Source organism: Perna viridis, chromosome 4 (genome assembly GCF_037379345.1).
Source record: "Perna viridis isolate PV_CMFRI_1.1 ecotype Kerala chromosome 4, ASM3737934v1, whole genome shotgun sequence".
NCBI lineage: Eukaryota > Metazoa > Mollusca > Bivalvia > Mytilida > Mytilidae > Perna > Perna viridis.
In genome coordinates, this window is record NC_142448.1 from 38,535,476 (window position 1) to 38,557,763 (window position 22,288).

The 22,288-nt window shown below is 33.0% G+C and overlaps 1 protein-coding gene across 1 annotated transcript; it reads left to right on the forward strand.

Annotated features, from left to right (window-relative positions):
• Positions 1-420: 420 nt before the first annotated feature.
• On the forward strand, positions 421-21,423 carry LOC148620008 (putative chitinase 10). Its single transcript, XM_088580492.1, has 14 exons — positions 421-675; positions 1,976-2,100; positions 2,996-3,119; positions 4,093-4,278; positions 5,181-5,291; positions 6,632-6,803; positions 14,614-14,781; positions 15,372-15,610; positions 16,399-16,523; positions 16,948-17,065; positions 18,103-18,285; positions 18,598-18,717; positions 19,104-19,431; positions 21,117-21,423. The coding sequence occupies exons 1-14, from the start codon at positions 421-423 to the stop codon at positions 21,266-21,268; spliced, it is 2,406 nt and encodes an 801-aa protein (XP_088436618.1). The 3' UTR covers positions 21,269-21,423.
• Positions 21,424-22,288: the final 865 nt, after the last annotated feature.

The following is a 22,288-nucleotide window of genomic DNA, read 5'->3' on the forward strand; positions in this document are numbered from 1 at the left end:
TATATTTTTATTCAATCAGAATTATAGAATTTAATATGAATTATAATATATGTTCATATCCCACTATCTGCAAGACTAGACTCTGCTTTTCTAGAAACATCCGCAGAATTGCTTATGAAATGTCACGTTCGAGGTAGACGAAGGAAAGGAAACATATGACATGGCAAACTAATTAAATTTAGTTCTCATCATGCACATTTCTAAGTTTTGTCTGCTTTCTATATACAGTGTAAATAAATACATTTGTAGTTAATTATACTCATAGCTTACCGCAAAGTCGATTGTGTTCTATATATTCCTTCGCTTCCGACGGCATTTACCTACTATGATATGTTCCCGACGCGAAGAAAATAGTTCTTATATGTACATGTATGATATGTTTTGTTCATCACCAACATGAACATTATTCTTCTTTCAGGAATGTTTCAGAAAACAATGGACCACAAACGTCAGAATCCAAATCTTAAAGTACTACTTGCAATAGGCGGTTGGACTCATGGTTCTGAACCATTTACAAAAATGGTAAAAACTGATGGCGACATCGACCAATTCGTTAAAAATTCAATTGAATATCTGAGGGGAAAAGGTTTTGATGGACTTGATTTGGACTGGGAGTATCCTGCAAACAGGGGGAGCCCGCCAGGCGACAAGAAGAGATTTACAGAACTAGTAAAAGTGAGTATACAAATATAAAAGGTGTCTACAGCCATTTAGGATTTGTGGTCGAAATTAAAAAATAAAATGATGCAAAAGTCGAAACAACAGATTAAGTACATGCACGGTTAACTTCAGAGTATTTCTTACATGAGTGAAATAACGATTTTGTTTATCCAATCTATGTAAACTCGAATCTAAATATAGTGGACCATTTACAAACTTTTTATTGAATGACATGTTATATTTGGGGGTTAGGGCTGCAATCAGTGTTAAGCAATATTGTCTTAATGCGAGCGTTATGGAATAATGCTTTTGATTTGAAGTAATTACCATCTTATACATATGCATGTACGTGCTACTTCATTATACATGTACGTGTAGGTACAACGACAATAGCGCATACTTTAAGTGTACAAGTATTTGCATTGTGAATTGACTCGCTTATGATCAGTTCAAGTCTATCTTTGTTAGTGTGGTATGTATTATATGTGATCTACATGTCTGCCCTTCTGTTAGGCCTCCCATACTCCAGCAAGTAGTACGACAGTTTTATAATAATGTAAAGGATTATAGATGCACATTTTGTACATGTTTAGGATTTCGATGGATGCTTGTATTGTACTAGACGACCTTTTTTCCAAAGAACGTTACTTTTCAAGTCTTATCGATCTTTTTTATCATTTTATTATTTATTTATTATTAACATGGGACGGGTGTAACATGTTACAGGACGAAGTTGAAATATAGATATTTTTAAAACATCTTGATGGTTCTTGTCATTTGTTGACGCTTCTTGGCACTTTGTCGATAATTAATGTTGATTGATTGATTGTTGGGGTTAAACGCCCGAGCAGTAAGATAATTAATGAGACCGGATTTATTTCAATGTTCGTACTTCGGACTTTCTGGATAAAGCCTTTAGTCAAAAAGGCCCACGTTTATCATGTCGGAAATTAAACGAAAAAAGAGGTGTCTGAATTTAAATATATATTGAAAACCACATTAAACACTTTTTAAATACCGAACTTCCTGTCAGATTGAAATCAGTCTCCAGATCAGTGCTTTTAAACTATGACTTTTTTTTAACATGAAATACTGATATGAGGACCTCGTCCTCTATCATTATTGAATGTGTATGTGTGTTATTTTATTGTTCTTTGTTTTGTTTGTTTTGTTTGTTTGTTTGTGTGTTTTTGTTTTTGTTTTTTTGTTTTGGCTGGGAGTTTATGCTCCGTTATTCAAATAAGAGGATACAAAAATGATGCATCATTGAACACAACTGTTCGTTTATTATATACTTCAAATTTACTTCTTTTAGAGGCTCCGTGAAGGATTTGAAAAAGAAGCTGGGACCTCTGGCAATGAGAGATTGTTATTGACTGCTGCTGTTGCTGCAGGAAAGAGTACTGTTGACACAGCATATGAGATAGCTGATATTGCAAGGTTGTATATCTACAGAAAAACCTTTTAAACCAAACCATTTTGGTTCAGTTTATACAGGTGTTCGGTATACCAAGGTTGAAAATACATTTACATTGACATAAAGGGACTTTTTATAGTAAGTGTTTATTTTGGACTTTTTTGTCAGGTTCGGTAATGACTGTTTCAGCTGTATGTTCATACTGAAAGATAAGTGTCATTAAGGCCTTGTTCAGATCCAATACCATATAATATTTCAGTTAAACCTGTTCTAAATACAAATAATCCGAACACTTATCTGAACCAGACATTTTTTAATATTGTTTTTTAACATTTGCAAACGTACGTATAGTTTAACCGGGCCAATTGTAATGCTAAATAGATATTCGGTTTAGAAAGGTTTCACTATATATTCTGAGTACATTTACATGCATCTCGAAATATACAAAGAAAATTAAATATATTTGTAATTTGATGCGGAAAACCGACTTATTTTACAAAAAAGGTCAGACGAAGAAGGTACTTGTACGTGTAATCTGTCGGACCTGCTCGGTTTCAGTGGGGTTCGTGCCGTTTGGTATTTTTTTACCACTTGTTTATGCAAAGTGTGTTATTTCAACCATCTCCGCAAAACTAGTATAATTATGGTGAGTAAGAAATACATTTTAAGAGTTCGACAGTTGCTGCAAAGAAATACTTCAAAATTATCCCTTTCTGCTTCTGAGTTATACATATAAACATTGTATATTTTCTATCTTGCTTCAAATTGTACAACTTAATTAAAATCATAGGGGCGTTAAGGGTGTACGTATGCAGCGCCGTTGAGTGCGAATCGAGCATCGGGTTGCCCCTTGTTGTACTATCCTCTAGTCATTGAAAAACTCACAAATCCCATTTTTTTTTTATTTCTTGAAAACAGGGATCTAGACTTTATCAACCTTATGGCCTACGATTTGCATGGGTCATGGGAGGATTTTACAGGTCATCAGAGCCCTTTATATGCCAGGAGTGACGAAGTTGGAAATCAACAATTTCTTAATCAGGTACCTTGTGTGAACTGTTTGTTTCATTATTAGGAATATCATGGGGAATGCGAGTCGGAACTACTCTGCATTTTTCGTTATACTCTGAAAAAGTATATACAGGCTATATCACTCAGATCATTTTATTTCATTAATATATGAAATAACGGAGAAATTAAAGCTATCCTCAGTATCATATATATTCCAATCGGAATTTTTATCTTAAACTTGAGAATTATACCTTCCAAATGGAAAGTATAATTACTTCCCATTGGAAATTAAAAAAAAACCCTTGCGAAAAATTATTTTCCCATTGGAAAAAATTCTCCAATTGGATTTATTTTCTCTAATTGGAAGTAGTTTTCGCCAATTGGAAAAAATGAATTTCCAATGGGAAAACTGGTTTCCCAATTGGAAAGTAGAAATTCCAATTGGAAATTAAGTTTTCCAATTAGAATAACTTTTCCCATTTTTTTTTTCAAAATTAAAAAAAATATGTTTACTATCTTCATAATGAAAACATTATATTATATTTGTTTTTTTCCAATTTAATTCCGTATAGTTTGGTGTATAATATAATATGTTTACTCTAAAAATACCGATTAGGGGATTTTCAAAAATTTGAATTGCAAATTTAAATTAGAATGAGTTATTAGTACTTTGCTGATTTTTTTCGCTCCCGTTTTTTTTTTTTTTTTCAATCTGACTACCTGTTTTTATTAATTTATTGCCTTCTTTGCGTCTCCCATATTATTTTGTAAGTGCAGTGGAAATAACCAAATAGTTTACTGTTTGCTGTTTTATACAAATTTGACAGCTCTGTCATACTTGTACTAAACTTCACCTTGTATGTAACATGAAAATTAAAAAAAAAACATCAGAGAGACTTTTATAAAGAATTAGTAGAAAGAAAAACGTGCTTAAATTAATAAGCACAGCTAATTTGAAAGCTGGGTGACTTGTTGTGAGTAATACATTATAAAATTTATTTCAGGACTGGGCAGCACGATATTGGATAGATAATGGAACCCCCAAGGAGAAGCTGATCTTGGGAATTGGAACGTATGGGCGGTCGTATAAGTTAACTAGCCAATCAAACCATGAGCTCGGTGCTCCAGCTTCTGGTGCTGGTTCTTCTGGAAAGTATACTAATGCTGCTGGTTTCCTGGCATATTACGAGGTAAAGACTAATGAATAACAGAAAAGTAAATAAACGGCAGGAGCGATTTAATTCAACTTACACATGTACAAGTATTGTTTATGGACATGCACATGTAAACACATGTGGGCAACAAATAAATGAATAAATATACCATTTGGTGTTTACTGCGGTGTGATCGTGGAGCATTTCCAAAATACTATTCCGCATGGAAAATTCTTTTATCATACCCAAGCCCATCGATCCTCGCTGAAGTAGTTCTCGTGCATACCCATCGACATTTCCTGTTGTCAACTCGAAAGAGTTTATTGGCAATGTTAAAATATGATCGAAGGTAAGTACTGTCAAGGTATATTTTGTAAAATCTATGAAACCCTGAGGTATGGGTAGTTGTCTGAAAACACCTTGTACACATGTGGGACTCGTACGCATAACGGTGTTGATATTTTGATTACAAGACCAGTTCCTAAACCAATTGGCCATTATGTCCACAAACGATTGGTATTTTAGGTATACCCATGACTCAAACGATTACTGTTTACATGCTTATTTTGATTCAACGCTAAATTTGAAAAATTAAGGAAAAGCTCGAGAGTTTTCCGTTTAAAAACATTGTTTACTTGTACAGGTCAAAGTGACCACGTAGAATGAGCAACCAATCAATTCAATTAGATAAATACGACAATACGTCAATTTTATTCCAATGTTATTATAAGTAGTTACATGTACAAGTGTTTGAATAGTTTTTGGTCATTTGGTCACGGAGACCTGATATATTTGTACGTCAAAACTCTAGTCATCTTGACCTGCTTAGTATGGGCCTTGCATGTAACAAACATATACGTATACATGTAAATGTTCAGATTTAGACATTATTTCTGGTTCCTCTACCTTTATATATTCATCATATTAAACATTCGCAGATATGTGCCAATGGTTGGACCACAGTATGGAGTGATGAACATAAAGTTCCATATGCCTACTACGGTGACCAATGGGTTGGATATGACAATGTAAAGAGCGTTGAAATTAAGGTAATGGTATTGTTGGAAACTAGCAAAGGGTACGATACAATAAAATGAATATATGAAAAGTACCAACAAAATTCCAAACTGGTAAAATCTAGGCAGTTGTCAAAAGGAAAAGTCTAAAAGGAGAGTTCGGTATAAAAAAAAATGGCAATGACAGGATAAAAACCGGAAAGTTGGAAACCACCGCTATTGTCCTGACTTGGTACAGGCATTTCAGAATGAAAGATGTGTTAAACCAGGTTTTGTAGCGCGCTAAACCATCCCCTTTCCATTACGGTTCAACAAAGGTACATGAATGAACGTGATTCAAATTATATAAAATACTCTCAACATTTGATACATGTAATACTACTTTTTATGCGTATTTGAACGAGAGAAAATCAAAGTACCAAAACAAAAGAGAAATTGAAACAGAAGCTTCCAACAATAGCATAGTAATATACACGTTGGGTACAAATGTACATGTACCACGCTTTGGTAGTTTCTATAGAAACTGCCAAAACGTTCTGTATAACACGTATCACACACTCAGTATGTATAATACACTCCTTGCAACATTAACGTTTCCCATTTTAGCGTTCGTGCAGGGATTATCGAGCGTTTACACATCGTTTTGCGTTCGAACAAATGCACGATAAAATTGTTCATTTATTTCTGTGCATTCATATTTCCTTTATTCAACTGTTATTTATATATTTTTTATATATTCTCGATTTTTTTCTTTCTTCTTCAAAATTTCCTGAGAGTGTTCGTTTATCTTCCGTTTGAACGCACGATAGAAATCTTTGAAGCGTTTGGTGAGCGTCTAGCGTATAGGTATTGTGTGTGGGGGAAACCTTCACGTCTCAAGAAGTATAACTGTGCATTTGAGTTTTTTTTGTACCGTGCTGAAATATACAGGCTTGTGCATTTGTAAGTGTAAGTGTAAGTACACATGTACTTTCTGTACCGTTCTGAAATTACAAGTTAGTACACTCGTCTGAGTACTACATGTATCTATACCGTACGGAAATGTACAAGTACATGTAAGTACACTCATATAAGTACTTTCTGTGTCGTATTGAAATACATAGGTAAGTACATTCATGTAAGTACTTTTTGTGTCGTACTGAAATATGTAGGTAAGTACATTCGTGTGAGTACTTTCTGAACGTACTGAATTGTACAAGTAAATTCACTCATATATGCACATTCTGTGACGTACTGAAATATACAGGCAAGTACATTCATGTAATTACTTTTTGTCCCGTACTGAAATACGTGTATACACATTTAGGCTGGGTACCCATTTTAGTATTTCAACAATTTAAATACAGAACCTTACTTTTTTCTTTATCGTGAAGGCACAATACATCGTCGACAATGGATTGGGCGGTGCCATGTTCTGGGCTCTTGATCTCGACGATTTTAATAACCAAGCATGCAGTGAAGGTCCATATCCTTTACTCTCTGCGGTTAAGAGGGTTCTGACAACAGCAAGTCCCCCGACAAATGCTCCAACGGTTGTACCTACAGGTAAGATTACAACGCGGTTTTATGTTGAGTTAGACACAATGTGTTTTAATGAATATTTTAAGCGTTGATTTGGTCAAAATATGACTCAGTATAACAACATTAGCGTTTACGTCGACGTAAATTGTTTGCCTCAGTTCAATTTTAACCGTTCATGGTCATTAAAGTCATCATTTCAGCCAGCGGTGTACATTTTGTATATTCGTACATTTTGTACAGCTACATGTTCAGTTATGTACATACACAAATCAAGAAGTTTTACAATGTAACTAGATGCCGTGGGTAAAAAATGAAATAAAATATCAGTCGTCGAGATTGATATGAGTCAATTTATATCTGAAAGAGGACAAAGACATACATATTTACAATTTAACCATAAATTCTTGAAACGGCACTTGATAAAAGGGCAAAATCTATGCCGCTCTTTTGCAACCATAATTACATTTGCTATTACAGGAATTCATCCAATCAACACATTTTATTACCCGTTTTTGTAATGAAAAGAGAGGGATTTGCAAGACTTTTTCTCCCCAATATTACATGTAGTATACATGCTTGAGACTTTTTTCTCAAAAGTTACATGTACATGTATGTCTGTCTTGCGTTTAATTTAAAACATTTCTTAAATCATATTCTAACATATATGTACAAGTGCTATATTCGTAATGACTGACTTAATACATGTATGTAACATTAGTTTGAACCAAAAAAATATTCTTACATGTACAAGTACTTCTAGGAGTAGTGGTGTTTTTCAGATACATCCTCTGATTACAAGATTGTCTGCTACTTCACAAGCTGGGCTCATTACAGAAAGCCGCCAGTTACGTATGAAACAACCAACATAGATCCATTTTTATGTACTCATATAATATATGCGTTTTCCAAAGTTGATGACACGGATATTGTCGAAATAGATCCGAGTGACGAAGGTAAAATACCCTATGAGAATCGAGCAAATCGAAACAAAAACTTATTTAGTATGTCAAAACTTATATGCGGATCCATTGGTGAAACGGAAGCTAATTTGTTTTTTTGCCAATTCTTAAAATTGTGATAATGGTATCATAGACCAACTAACTCGTATATAGATCGCCTGATTAGAAATAAAAGTTGTTGTTGTGTGGATTCAACCCTACAGTCTCCCCTTGTTCAAATGCTGACCCCTGTTTCTGATGATTATTGTAATCTTTTAGGCGGGATATAATTGTAAACTGTTACTGTTTGGCGTTGCCATCGATCTGTCTTTGATGTGTTTAATATTTTATCAGTGCATTTCATTAAAATTATTGCTCATTTCACGAAAATATTATTTTGATATTTTTTTTTTTGTATTATGTAAAAAGTAATGGTAGAATTTCGATGGTACAGCTACAGTAACAAGATCCTGAACAGCGTCTGACGTTCGAAATTCACTCACTCTAGACGCCATAGCTAGCCCTCTCAGAAAATGCAAGAATCTTGCAAAGTCGGGAAAAAAGTAAATGATTTTACGCTACGTTATCCGATTGTCAAACGACGTATGATTTGAATTACTCCCGAGAATTTCGAAAGGCCTGCCTGCAGCGGTTAGTAAGAGAGTAAAGTCTGCCGCTACTCGTAGCTTGGTAAAGTAAAATGTACACAGCAAGATCTGTTCGATTGCTTGATGTTTCCATATTGGAATGCATGCGTTATCTGTCAAAAGAAGTTAAACTACAATTAATCAATCAATTCATATTGTTTTCAGAAATGTATGCACAAATAATTGGGTTAAAGAAACAGAATCCATCACTAAACGTCTTGCTGTCAATTGGAGGAGGAAGACTTGGGTCCGCACTTTTCACCAAATTGGTTTCTAGTGATTCAAACATAGAAGTATTTGCTCATAACGCAATCAATTATCTACGTGCCAGAGGATTCGACGGTCTTGACTTGGATTGGGAATATCCAGCTAAACGTGGGAGTCCTCGGAGGGACAAGCAGAGATTCACAAAATGGATTCAGGTACAATTTATATAATTGTGTGCGTGGATTAATCTTTACTTGAATTTTTTTTCTTACGCACAATTGCTACTTGTACTATACTAACAATAGCATTGTCAATGCATTGGGCTCAGTTATGTATAAATTTACAAGTTATTTAATTTTTCCATCTGCAGTTTTCATTTACATGTACGTTCTGGTATCGTTAAGGAAATGCAAATATAATTCATTCAGACTGCGTATATTATTCGTTTTGCAGTCGTCCTTATTCATTGTTTTTCGTTTAGATCGTTGCTATTTATTCCGATGTTAAGCACTTGCACCTGTAGAAATGTGCAAACTAAACCGCCATTGTCAATTTCATTCAACACATTTAGTAAAAGTCATTGGATAATGCATGTAATTCTTATTACTAGAAAATGAAGAAGATGAGTCTCATCTGAGGTTTCTGGGTGTTTGTGTTTGTTTGTGTATACTACATGTATACTGCTACATATATGTAGTTAAGATTAGCATACCACACGATAATTGTGACAAAATTTATATTTAAATGAGTCTAGGCTACACAAACTTAAAATCTTGTCCACAGAAGGGACTTAAATTATAGTCAAGTGTATCAGTTTTGTGACCATTGTTGAAAAAGATAACGTTTTTCTTTAAAAAAAAAAAAAAGGTATTGAAAGAAAAATTTGTAGAGGAGGCTGCACAAACCGGTAATAAACAACTAATATTGACAGCTGCAGTCGGGGCTGGTATGTGGACTGCAAGAAGATCTTACGAGATAGGAGAAATATCAAAGTTTGTATTAGTCAGTTTCATAATCGAGTATGTATCACAATTTATGTTTCTTTGACTCAAGTTTTGAAAATACATCTTCCAGTTAAAATCCAGCAAATTTGTAGCGGGTGGTCCAGAAGTTATCATCTTTTGCAAAGAAATGACAAAAAACTAACCCATTGTTTTCCAAGAAGAGGGTAAAGAAGAAAAGGGGGTTCCAAATCATAAGGTTCCTTTAAAATCTTCCACCATGCATTTTGTTTTGAAGTCATTCATTTGCATACGTAGGAGGATCTCATAATTTGTAAAATGTATATATGGACAAAAATAATATGATTGTGAACAGGAAAAAACATTAAAACATTGTATGATTTCTTTTTTTATGATAAATGTACATGTACCAATGAGCACATAATTTGAACAAATGAAAACAAATGCGTACGATCTGAACCTACGTCGAGCTGATTGGCAAAGTAATATGCTAAAGCATTTTACATAAGAAGATATAGTTGTTCTTTACATGTATTTCATTTATTTTGTTTTATTTATCTATTTATAACCTTTTTTGTTGTTTTTTTAAATAACACATACAATAACAATATCATTACATCCATAAAATGCGAGGAATTCTTGAGGGTTTGTGTGGGTCCGGTAGTGGTGGATCCAAAATATTAGGTTAGAGGGGTTACGATTTGAACTGTTTGTTTTGTTTTATAGATACCTTGATTTCATCAATTTGATGTCATACAGTATGCATGGACAATGGGAAAGCTTTATTGGTCATCACAGTCCACTATTTCCCCGAAGTAATGAGATCGGCAACCAAAGAACAATTAATGCTGTACGTTTAACGTATATAAGACATATGGAACCCGTAAAACTATGAAGTTCTTGTCGAGAGAGGCGCTATTGGCGGACATGTCACTTATCTTAAGATGTGTGTCGATTTTTTGGGACGACTTGTCTGTTGGTCTAGTTATCCAATATTTTAATCTTCATATTGTACAGATCACTTCTGATAGTCTGAATCAGACCATCAGTTTATCTAAAGACATGAGCTAAACTCGTATAAATTGTTATTATTTTATTCAGACCTTGTCACATTGGTTATGGTATGAACAGATTACATGTACACTTGGTACACAATATAATTCATTTGAAGTGCTGAAGACGTGGTTTCTGAATGTCTTTGTTTTGTATACTCTGTCATGTTGTGTTAAGCGTTTAATTTTCCCCTCACTCTTGTTTTTATCAAACATTCATATTATCTACATGTATTTTTTTCTTCTTTCTAGAACTGGTCTGTTAATCATTGGATCGAGAACGGTACGCCGCCAGAAAAATTAATTCTCGGCGTTGGTACCTACGGAAAATCATTTACTCTTAGGGATGCAAACAACTACATGATGGGAGCTCCGAATTCAGGTGCTGGATTACCTGGTCCATACGTGAAAGTAAAAGGACTTCTTTCTTTTTATGAGGTTTGTATTATTGGCTACTACGCGTTTTCTAATCTGATTACGAATAAAACTAAAATATTTACTCGTTCATTTGAATAGCCAAATGTAAAATGTATACTCCATAAATTCAGGAACTATCTTATGTATTTTAGCTTTAATTTGTAGAGCTAAATGCAAAAATTTGCGATCATGTTGACCACAACTACAAAAATGTACACGTAATTGTATAGTCTGAAATACCTTTTGTGATATTGCATTGCGATCAAAACACACGTTGTTTTCAAAAATTTAGTATCGCGCAATAATTTCTCAACAAGTTAACTATACTTTTTTTTCTACTTAGATTCTACATGTAATGCCATGTAAAACCAATTTATTTTTTTTTATAAACAAATGAATGCCAATTGATGCTTGTACTTAAATGTAGCCGTATATGCATTGTAAATCGCAATATAAATGTGCTGTGACATACTTTTAAATTGTTGCATCGTCATTGATGATTATTTTTAGTTTTAAATATGTCTTATATGTGCTTAATATTTTGGAACTTGAACTTCGTATGTACATGCAACTGGATCTTAAATTGCTTATGAGATGTTACTTATATAAACACGTTTTCAGCACAGCGACATCTGCAATGTTTTTAAGTCTGGTTTGGTTTTGTATTTACATGTAAAATTTGATCTTATACCTACCAATAAATAATTATCGAGTGTGCTTTAATTTACCTTTGTGCCAATTACCGTATATCATACAGATCTGTGAAAAAATAGAGAAAGATGGATGGACAGAGGCATGGCAAGACGAACATAAAGTTCCTTATGCTTATAAAAACGACCAATGGGTCGGCTTTGATAACGAAAGAAGTGTAGAAATTAAGGTATGTAAAAGGGTATTGATGTTAAACTATATGCTTATGGATTGTCCTGCAAGTTGGTCCTATTTGAAGGTAATTTATGATTTTCTGGTTGCTAAGACGTTTATTACTTACATCGACAACCCGTCATACTGTCAAGTGAGGAAAATGGCCGTAAAAACCAGATCGATAATGGATGCACGTGATTTACGATGTCTGGATTCGTTAACAAAAAAAAAAAATCAAATATGTCTGCAAAAATGACAATCATAAAATTAAAGCTGCATTAGCTGTCATTTTCGTAAATTTTTGGTTCTGTTGTAATATGCCTTAACTTTGAATTATATCCACTTAATTGTACTTTTCCTGTATAATTTAGTTTGATATCCACAAATAATATGCATTAAATACACGAAATAAGTGTCTATATATATTTATTGTCTTGCAAGACAAAAAAATCGACCTAGATGAATTCGTACATGTGTGCATGTGACTTCTGGTGCCCTTAATCCGCGCATGTGCTGTAAGGGTCGCCTTTTTAATAACAAATCTGATTGCAAAGCGAAATGGGTTATTCAACGGCAAAGAAGACCGATGGACTCAAGCCGTAAAAGAAAAAAAAAATCGAATATAGCGCAAGGATCTTTTTGAAATTTACGTATTGTGATATACTGTGGCACAAATATGCTCATTGTCTATTTGAAAACTAATCAAGAAATAGATGAAATGAAATGAAAACAAGACACGTGCTATCAGTGTATCTGTTATTGTTATTTTTTACCAAGGTTAAAGTATTTTTAACCCAGGTGAATCTTCTGTCCGAAGTCTTTGGAAGTAATGGCGAAAAATAATTAGATCGGAGCTACATGTGTCGATCTTCTCTGATTAAAAAAACGTTGTTTTCACAATATTCTGTAGGTATTATTGACATGTACTGCTTCAATTGCGTAACTACTTATTTCATTGAATCAGCATAATTCAGTAGAATCAAAACTGAAAAAAATTGGCAGCTAATGCAGCGTTAAGCAAAATATACACCTTGATGCGTAATTGATTTTTATAATTTGAAATATTGTTTTTGGACATGACTTAATTATGGATCGGATTAGTGTTCGGTAATTATGTTGTTTCTGATTTTAGAAAAAGCATTATGCTTCATATATGTATTTGAACAGCTGAGTGGACACATTTTATTTCGATTGTTCTCAATTTGCGATCTAAAGATTCACAACTCATTATTTGTCCCCTCCCAAACCATTATATATGGATTTTTGATATTTTGATATTGGTATAAACAGATTATGGAGCATTTCCTGAATGAAATAATAGACCCTTACTCCGAACCAGTTAATCACGAAACTTCATTCACGACCCATTTGCAAATCTTCAAACCCGATATTGATATGTGTAATATTTGTGAGCATTTCTTTCGTTTGACAGCACGATGGGGCGGTCAAGTTGGCCCTAGGAGCATAATTAAGGAATGTTACTGGTATCTGAATATAGTATCCTGTATAAAGAACTTTGGTTTGATTTACGCAGAATAAACCTCGGAGTGATTTATGTTACAATGTATTTGTAAATTGAACCTAAGTCTTATACAAGTTAATGAATTTAAATATTAGTTACATGTACAACTTTATAATTTAATATTTTGGCAAAAACTATGATAGATTTATATTAATTTATTCCAATACACACGCCTTTTTTTTTCAGACCGGATTATTTCATTGAAAAAAAAAGTAGTCTGGTTAAAAGGGGCGTGGTTCAAAGTTCATGACCTTGTTTATTGATCAAGTGATGGAAAAGTTTGTATCCAAGATAAAATAAAAACGACGGCATCTTTTCTAACAGTAAAAATGGTCATATTAAATTATTTATAGAATGATCATAACAATCATAACAATCGAGTTGGCCTCATGAGCACTAAACATTTTACAGGCAAAATTTATAGAAGAAAAGAAATTAGGTGGTGCCATGTTCTGGGCGTTAGACCTTGATGACTTCACTGGAATGTGTGGATTAGGAAAATATCCTCTCATTACAAAGGTTAAGGATGTACTAAGAAAACCAGCAGTTCCAATTGGTCCTGATAATGCGGGCCCTTCTGTTGGTGGTAAGTTGTTATATTTTAGTATTCTAAACAATTGCTAACACTTTTATCAATGTTCTTACATCATTCGTATTGTCTTTGAGCTTGTAATCAAATTAGGCGCAACAGAACTCGCTTTCGTGTTATGACTATGAGGTAACTTTAATGTTGACTCTGTATATAGAATTGAGATTTGTATCTAGCCGATCGATCGCATCAGAGAAACTTTATTAGTAAGGAGATAAATGTGATGTATTCGAATATTAGCGTCATATCGTGATTGACATCTCATTCAATTTGTTAATTTCTAAATATAATACATGTATTTCTATTATAATACAATGAAAAACTGCATCTGAATATCGGTTGAAAAGAAATAAAATAAAAATCTTGAAAATAATGTCTAAGCATGCTTAAAAAAGGAGGGATATTTTGATTACAATTGCTTTATGAAATTCAAGATGTTTTTGAATATATCCTGCGCTATGACGAAAGCTGCATTTGAATATCAAATACACATATTAATAAGGAAACATCAGTCAACAAAAGTTATACAAAAAAACGTATGGACTGATCATGTGCAAATTAGATCGAGGATAGTCCAATGTTTTTTTTTCAATTATTTAAGCAATACTTTTAGTTACATCTGGTATTTTTTTTCAGATTTCCGGAAAGTCTGCTACGTTAGTAACAAAGCTCAATATATAAGTCAAAATATTTTCAAGGTGGACGACATTGATGGAGGTCTTTGTACCCATATCGTATACAAATCTGCAAAGATTGAAAATCGAAATATTTTTCCGACAGAAATAAATGACCTTGGAGATTCAGGTAAGATAACCTTATACAGAAGAAAACAATGGATAGAAATCTTACATTGAATATTTCGTTTGTAATTTTTTAATGAACTTTAGAAATATGCTTAATATTCTTCATATTTCTATTTTAAGTAAATAGCTGCTACAGTGAAATCCAACTAAACCGAACCTTTTTTGGTTGTAGAAAATGTTAAATTCAGGGAAGATGTCTGTTCATGAAGGTTTATAATCCATTTAAAATGATAGGAAGGAGCTAACAATAGTGTCTGCTTTGGACAGATTTTTCGGTTAACCCAGGGTTCAATTTAGACAGGTTTCACTGTACCCAGCAGGGGTACAAATTAGGAAATACAAGCCGGTAGCCCAGGCCATATTTTTGTTTTATAATTTCTGAAATTTAGCGACTTGGCGATTGTTAATGTTTATCCCTGCCCAAATAAGAAATACATGTAGTTATTTTCTGCTACTTTTCCAGTTTTCATTAAGCTTTTTCACTTGCAACTACAATGTACATGTAATATGATTAGAATCTTTTAATTTTGTCTGTATTTTTTTTATTAAATTAATGTTGGAATACGCATTACATCTTTGTTTTCCACTCAGGACTGTATTCACAACTTCGAGACCTTCGTAAGCGGAACCCAGGACTGAAGGTCCTTCTTGGTGTCGAAGAGAATGTTGTAGGATCATACATTCTTGACCAGATGCTTATATCTACAGAAGATATGGAAGAACTCGGAGTAAACATATTACTATATGTCAGAAAACATGGATTTGATGGTGTAGATATCATGTTGTCTCCGGGTTCATTTTCGAGAGAGATGCTGACTAATTTTATTAAGGTAACTAATTGTGATATTTAACATGAAACATGCTTAAGGTGTGTTGCAATGCGATTCTATGATTTTGCGTTATTTAACATAAAACATGCTTAACGTGTCATCAACTGGCAACGATTTTCACTTGTATGTGATATTGACTCCTTTCAATTGTATCAATTGCATGCATTTTAATCATAGTTGAGATATACTCAAAACTTAAATAATTTTTAGCGAACTTAAAATCTAGTTCAACATATCAAGGTTTAATTCTGATGCAATTGAATGATTGATTGATTGCTCGGACGTTAAACCCCAACAATCAATCAATCTTTCAATTGCATCAGAATTAAACCTTGATATGTTGAACTAGATTTTAAGTTCGCTAAAAATTATTTAAGTTTTGAGTATATCTCAACTATGATTAAAACAAGGACTTATCAATGACGTAAGATACTTAATTCCACTACTGAATGAGAAAACAAACGTAATTTTAACTTGTGTATTATGACGAAATCCTATTTAAGACAAGACATTTGTATATGTACGCACTTCGAACAGAACAAACAAATGAACAAATCATTCTATAAGTCACAAAATAAAATCCCAAAATAAAAATAAACACACAACTAAAACTTGTTCATGTCAAATAACACACGAGAAGATATATTGCTATCCCAATAAACTCGTAAAGTAAATAAAAAACAAAATAAAAACAAAACAAAACAAAACAAAACAAAGCAAAACAATGGAATTAAGTTTGCCCAAAAAAACTCAAATTAAAAAAATTCTATTATTGTTTTTGTTTTTAGTTCTTTCATGACCTTGTAACGTTAGAGGCAGATGCAAGAAGCCAAGAAAAACTAATTATATCTATACGTGTTTCCCCATTTGAATCAGATATCAGAGCCAGCTATGACGTACCAACCATGTCAAAGTAATTATCGTTTATGGTGATATCACGATAATGTCACGCCAAGTTAATCAGTTTACAATGACCATTTCTAAATTTTACAATTCCCTTCAAGAACTGGCAATCATCGAAATCAAAGAAACGCACTCGAGCACCAAATCAAGTAATAATTTGACCAGTCTAATCGCTTGAAATTTTCAAATTGCTAAAAAAGACAGTATATGAGGAAATTGTCAAATTAATATTTGTGTAGAAATCAGACCCTGAAATCATTTTTTTCGAACAGCTTTTTATATTAAAATTGTACATTGCAAGCTTGCTTTCTTTTGAAAATCATGAACAGTTCATCTTAGCAATCTTGGAACTATTATTAATGAATGTAACTATATAAAAAGTAAATAAAGTATATTTGTATTTAAATATTGTTTGTTTAATCATCATTTTTTAGATACGTTGATTTTGTCAATGTCGCTACATTTGGGTTTGACGACGACTATGAAACAACTATTTTTCATGGAAGTCCACTGACTGTAGGAGATAGTCGGACACCATCAAATCTCAACGTGGTGAGTCTTTATGTTTGTTTTTTTCTCTAGAAAATGTAATTTTAAATACTAAAATATGATAATATAATAATAATGTAATGTATTATAATAATATAACAAAAAACTCTCTGTATTGTATCCTGTATATTGTTAACATTGATATTTTGCAGAACCACACACTCGATATTCAATTGATAAGATTCTGGGAGGAAAAAATGTACAACTATGGTGTTAATATAAAATAGTTGATTGTGTCTTATTTTATATTCTAAATGAGCATATTTAAGGAGGTAGACCTAGTGTATGAGAAATAAGTCTTGAAATCAGTGATATGTTTGTATCATTTTCAATTTCATCAAAGTCTTTCAAGCTTTCATTTGAAACAGAATGAAATCGGTACAGGTTACTTTGATGCTCACATGAGATTAATGTAAAATGCTGAATAGAAATGTTCCAATGATGTGTAAGAGTTGTGTCCCTTACCTTAGGTCTACCCCTTTAAAGGAGCACAAGAAAACTGTTCAATAGTACTTAATAGAACCTCAATAAAGTCACAAAAAGGGTATGGTTGAAAAGCAAAATATTTATATTAAAACTAACAAGAAATCGTTCTTTAAATGTTACTTCATTATGAAAGAGTAATCAAGGAGGCCAAGAATCGTAAGGAAGGAAATCAAAAGAATTTAAGGATAACAACTAGATAGAGAAAACAGACATAAACAACAAAGATAATGCAAAAACCAAAATAACACATACAAAGAAACAAAAGTATATCAATAACTTGGACTCCACTAAAATGTGAGCATGCGACAGGTGCACCGGTAGGGTAAGTGTCCTCGGCTTTTCCAGAAATATCTATTGAGTTGCGCATAAGATGTCAAATCTGGGGTAGTAGAAATCGTAAATTAAACAATGATAATTTCTATATAGTTATTTAGGATTCGATATTATACAAAACTTATGCTGACCAACCACGGCACATTTTAAATCGTTTATCTTATAAACAAATTATTTGCAATGTGTCACTAATTATTCGAACTTGTTTGATATTTACCTAGGAAGCTGCCGTTATATCCTGGATAAATGCTGGACTTTCCAGACAGAAACTTGTTCTTGGAATTCCAGCATACGGTAACACATACAGTATTTCCTTAGGAAAGCACACAATTGGTTCACCAGCCTTCGGATTAGGTTCTCCTGGAACATACACTAGGACGAATGGACTCCTGGCCTATTATGAGGTGATTGAATAGTAAAAAATATCGGATCAATTTTAAGTAGTTCACCGACGTCTCGACAAATTCTTGATATAAAAGACCTATATGTACATGTACGTTCCTTTTCACAAGGAACATTACACGTTTTATTGTTAATGTTTCAATTTGGTAATAGGCTAATCAAATAGCATTGCCTTTTACATCGAAATGTCCCAATCATATTTTTTTATCATAATACTTGTGAGCAGAAAGATCATCAAAGCGTTATGGAAGTTGCGAACACTTCATTAGTGATCAGTTCTATTTCAAGTGCATTTATATTTTTTCCCAAAATAGGTATGCCAAAATATTGCCAACGGATGGGTTCGCGTATTTGACACAGAAACATTTGTGCCACACGCATACAGCTCCAATACATGGGTCGGATATGACGACACTACAAGTGTAGCCCTTAAGGTACATGTTAATACGTAGGAACAATATAATAAGTTCAAAACACTCAGAATCAAAACGAAGAATATTCAAAATGGAAAAAAAAGAACTGAATATGATTTATATAGAAATGCCTACTTATTATAAATTAAATTAGAGCTAAATGTCTTCCAATGCTCTATTTTGACTGTACATTGTATATACAATATTTATAAAATTAAAAGGTTATTTTGTTTAGTATCTTACTAAGTTTGAAATTCTGTTTGAGAAGTATTCCATCACTCATTGCAAAGCTAAGCTTTATAACCGTAGCTTTTTGCAATTGTATATCTTTCTTACAAACTAAAAATAATGACTATATCCTATATGTTTTGATCTACCACAACATACACATTTGACATGATTTGCAGACAAAATATGCTATAAATGAAGATTTGGGCGGTGTCATGCTAGATGATATAAGCATGGACGATTTTTACAATAATTGCGGAGAAGGAACATTCCCTCTTTTAAATTCGATCAACGATGAAGTGGCAAAGGCTCCAAAGAAAACAACTGCACAGCCACAGACGACAGTAAGACGTATAACAACGAAACCTGTTACATCACGAAGCACAACTTCCACAACGAGACGACCAACGACAACAAGAGCAACAACAACAACAACAACAACAAGACCAACTACAACTACTAGAAAACCAACCACGACAAACGCAGCTGCAGGATTTTGCAACGCCAGTAAGTCTTGCTAACTTTTGGAAACAAAATATAGTGAAACCAGTCTAAGCAAAAAACTTATCCAAATCTTATTACTAAATCCCTTATCTGTTTTGAATGTTGGTAACGGAACAACTTTCAGAGTTCAAAGGAGGTTTGGTTTAGACTGTTTTGAGTGTACTTTACGTCGTTTATCACATAGATGTAGGTATAAAGTCGTTTTAAAACGCTTACTGATTGAACGGTCGATAGTAGCACACAATAATCTTAATAGACACAATTTCCACCATGAAAAGTTTTCTGAAATTCCCAAAGTCCCCCCCTTTTTGTTTGTAAAAGAGAAAATATTTTATGTACTATTTTAAAATATCAATAGTCGATAATTTTGCCCGAAAGAGCCAGTCCATCTTCCATGCAACTAACTATGAAACTTGTGTGAATAAAATCCACTTTAGACTTTAATTTGGTTAAGATGGGCCTTCGAGTTACAAAGATAATTTGAATAACATGTTTTAACAATCGAAATACTTATAATTTTTGGACAAAAATAAATTTAGGTTAAAATTAAAAGCTTTCACGTTTTAGATGTACGAAACGTCATTTTTCTCTTCATCTACTTGATTATACCCCTCGTCAACTGAAATATTCTCGAAGTGAGTAATTTGGTTATACATCCATAAATTTAAACTGTATGCTTCAGCTAACATCAAGTACGTTTATTCAGTATAAACTTATGACCTAAATTATATGCATAATCCTTAGTTATGTTTTTGAGTAGGGGCACATTCTGATTTTTTTCTTTGTTTTTTGTTTTTTTTTTTGTTTTTTTTTGGGGGGGGGTTGTTATTTTTGTTTTGTTTTTTTTTTTTTGTTTTTTTTTTTTTTTGCTGTTTTTTTGTTTTTTATATGTGCCTTTTAAATATCTCCTACCTTATCCAATTCTCATAAATTCACAACACTTGATAACACCGACATCGATAATTTGTAAATCTACCAAAGGCCCTTGTAGCTTGCATAGCGTGGTCCGATTTGAGACATCTGTCTCATCAGACTAATTTAAATCGCTGAATTGATACCGATAAAATATTGCAAATTTCATACATTCACCTTTAAATAATTCCACATATGAATTTTGCAGATCTGTTTGGTATATCGTTCATACGTTTGACAAGAGTCATCTCTGTTCCATGTATTTACGATTAAACGTTTTTCTTACATATATTATATGAATTAATTTTTAAAATAGGTTTTGAAGCATTGGACTTTTTTTAAGCATGTAGCTTTATTAATTTAATTCCACACGTTAACAATATTGTAACTACCAAAACAACAATGACTAACACTGCTATATTTTAATACAGTTAAACAGTCTAAATCTCATCACTTTAAACTGTAGAACTTGTTCGGTTTAGACGGGTATTTGGTTTAATAAGGTTCAAAATATATTTCAACTTCAAAGTGTCTCATAGAGACAGTTTTGTTGTTCATACACTTAAGAATAGTTTGATAGAAGCACTGTGTCTTTCCATGATTTTAATATTGATCTTTTATATCGAAGTATTCTGTGTTATTTCGTTTTGTTAAAACGATGTGTATTTTTTTTTAATTTATTGCCTAGCTTCTATGTCTTTATCTTTTTAACACGATTTGTGTTTCGATTGTAATCAGCAACAATCTTGATGAAATTTATATTTGTTTTTTTTTAGATGGAAAACCATGTACTTACGCGGATGATTTTAGCCCGGATGTTTGTAACAGAAGGGTGTACTATAGATGTTTACATGGCAAACTTCTACAGAGGTTTTGTAATTCAGTTTTAGTCTGGAATCCCATCATAAAAGCATGTTCGTGGTCATGATTGATGAACGTCTATGTAATGAATACTTTACAAAGCTTTGAATATAAATAAGATAATTGAAAACTTTTACATTTGCATGAAAAACAGATACATATATTACATGATAAAAATAATTTATCAACTCTCTCATTGTTGGTCTGTGACACTATTAAACTCTAGCATAAGATTGTAGTTAATTATTATTACCCCAATCAATGGATGGAATAAATATCTTGGCCCCAAGTATTGGATTAATTATAAATTTCGCATGTTGCTTGATATAGATGAAGGTGGGTCACATATTAAAGATTATTTCGGTTTCATATTCAAATAATCTAATTTAATTTGGTCGTCAAGGGTTATTCATCGATCAATACACAATCCGATATACAACGATATAAAAAATACATTTAGAGTTATCCTTCTTGTTCACGCGTGCCTTGCGATAGAGGAGGGCGCTACTTTAGTATAAATATTTTGTGAGCGCACAACCGAAGCCTTTCCAACTGCAGGCGCCATACACTCATAAGCTACACCACGTGCATAATCTTTGAACAACTTCGTCAATATGCTAAAGCGGAAATCAACGTGCCCAGAAAGAGTGGAATGGAAAAAGAGGGAGGATCGATCAGAGTCGTGCAAACTGACCAAGAAAAGGCCGACGGAGAGGTGGGAGCCCGAGACTAGTTCGCTCACCCATGATATTGAATTCCCAATTTAAATGTCGATTGAAATCACCGTTAATTTATTCACGGACTTGACATAGAGGAGTTCACCCCATCCCAGCAACCAAGTTTTCTCGATAATGTAGGTTCCATTTAAAATTGAAGAAATTACGTGGCAGGTAAATACATATATATCGACTTGTCCATTCCTCTTAAGCCACGAAGAGTGGTCCATATGGAATCGGGGAAATATAAAAATAAATATTTCTAAACTAGTCCTTGAACAAACTAAAGAGAGAACTTTCAAGAAAATGAGGATTGGACCTTTGCATTCATGATATTCAGTGTAATGCTGGAAAAAATTTAGGAATATGAC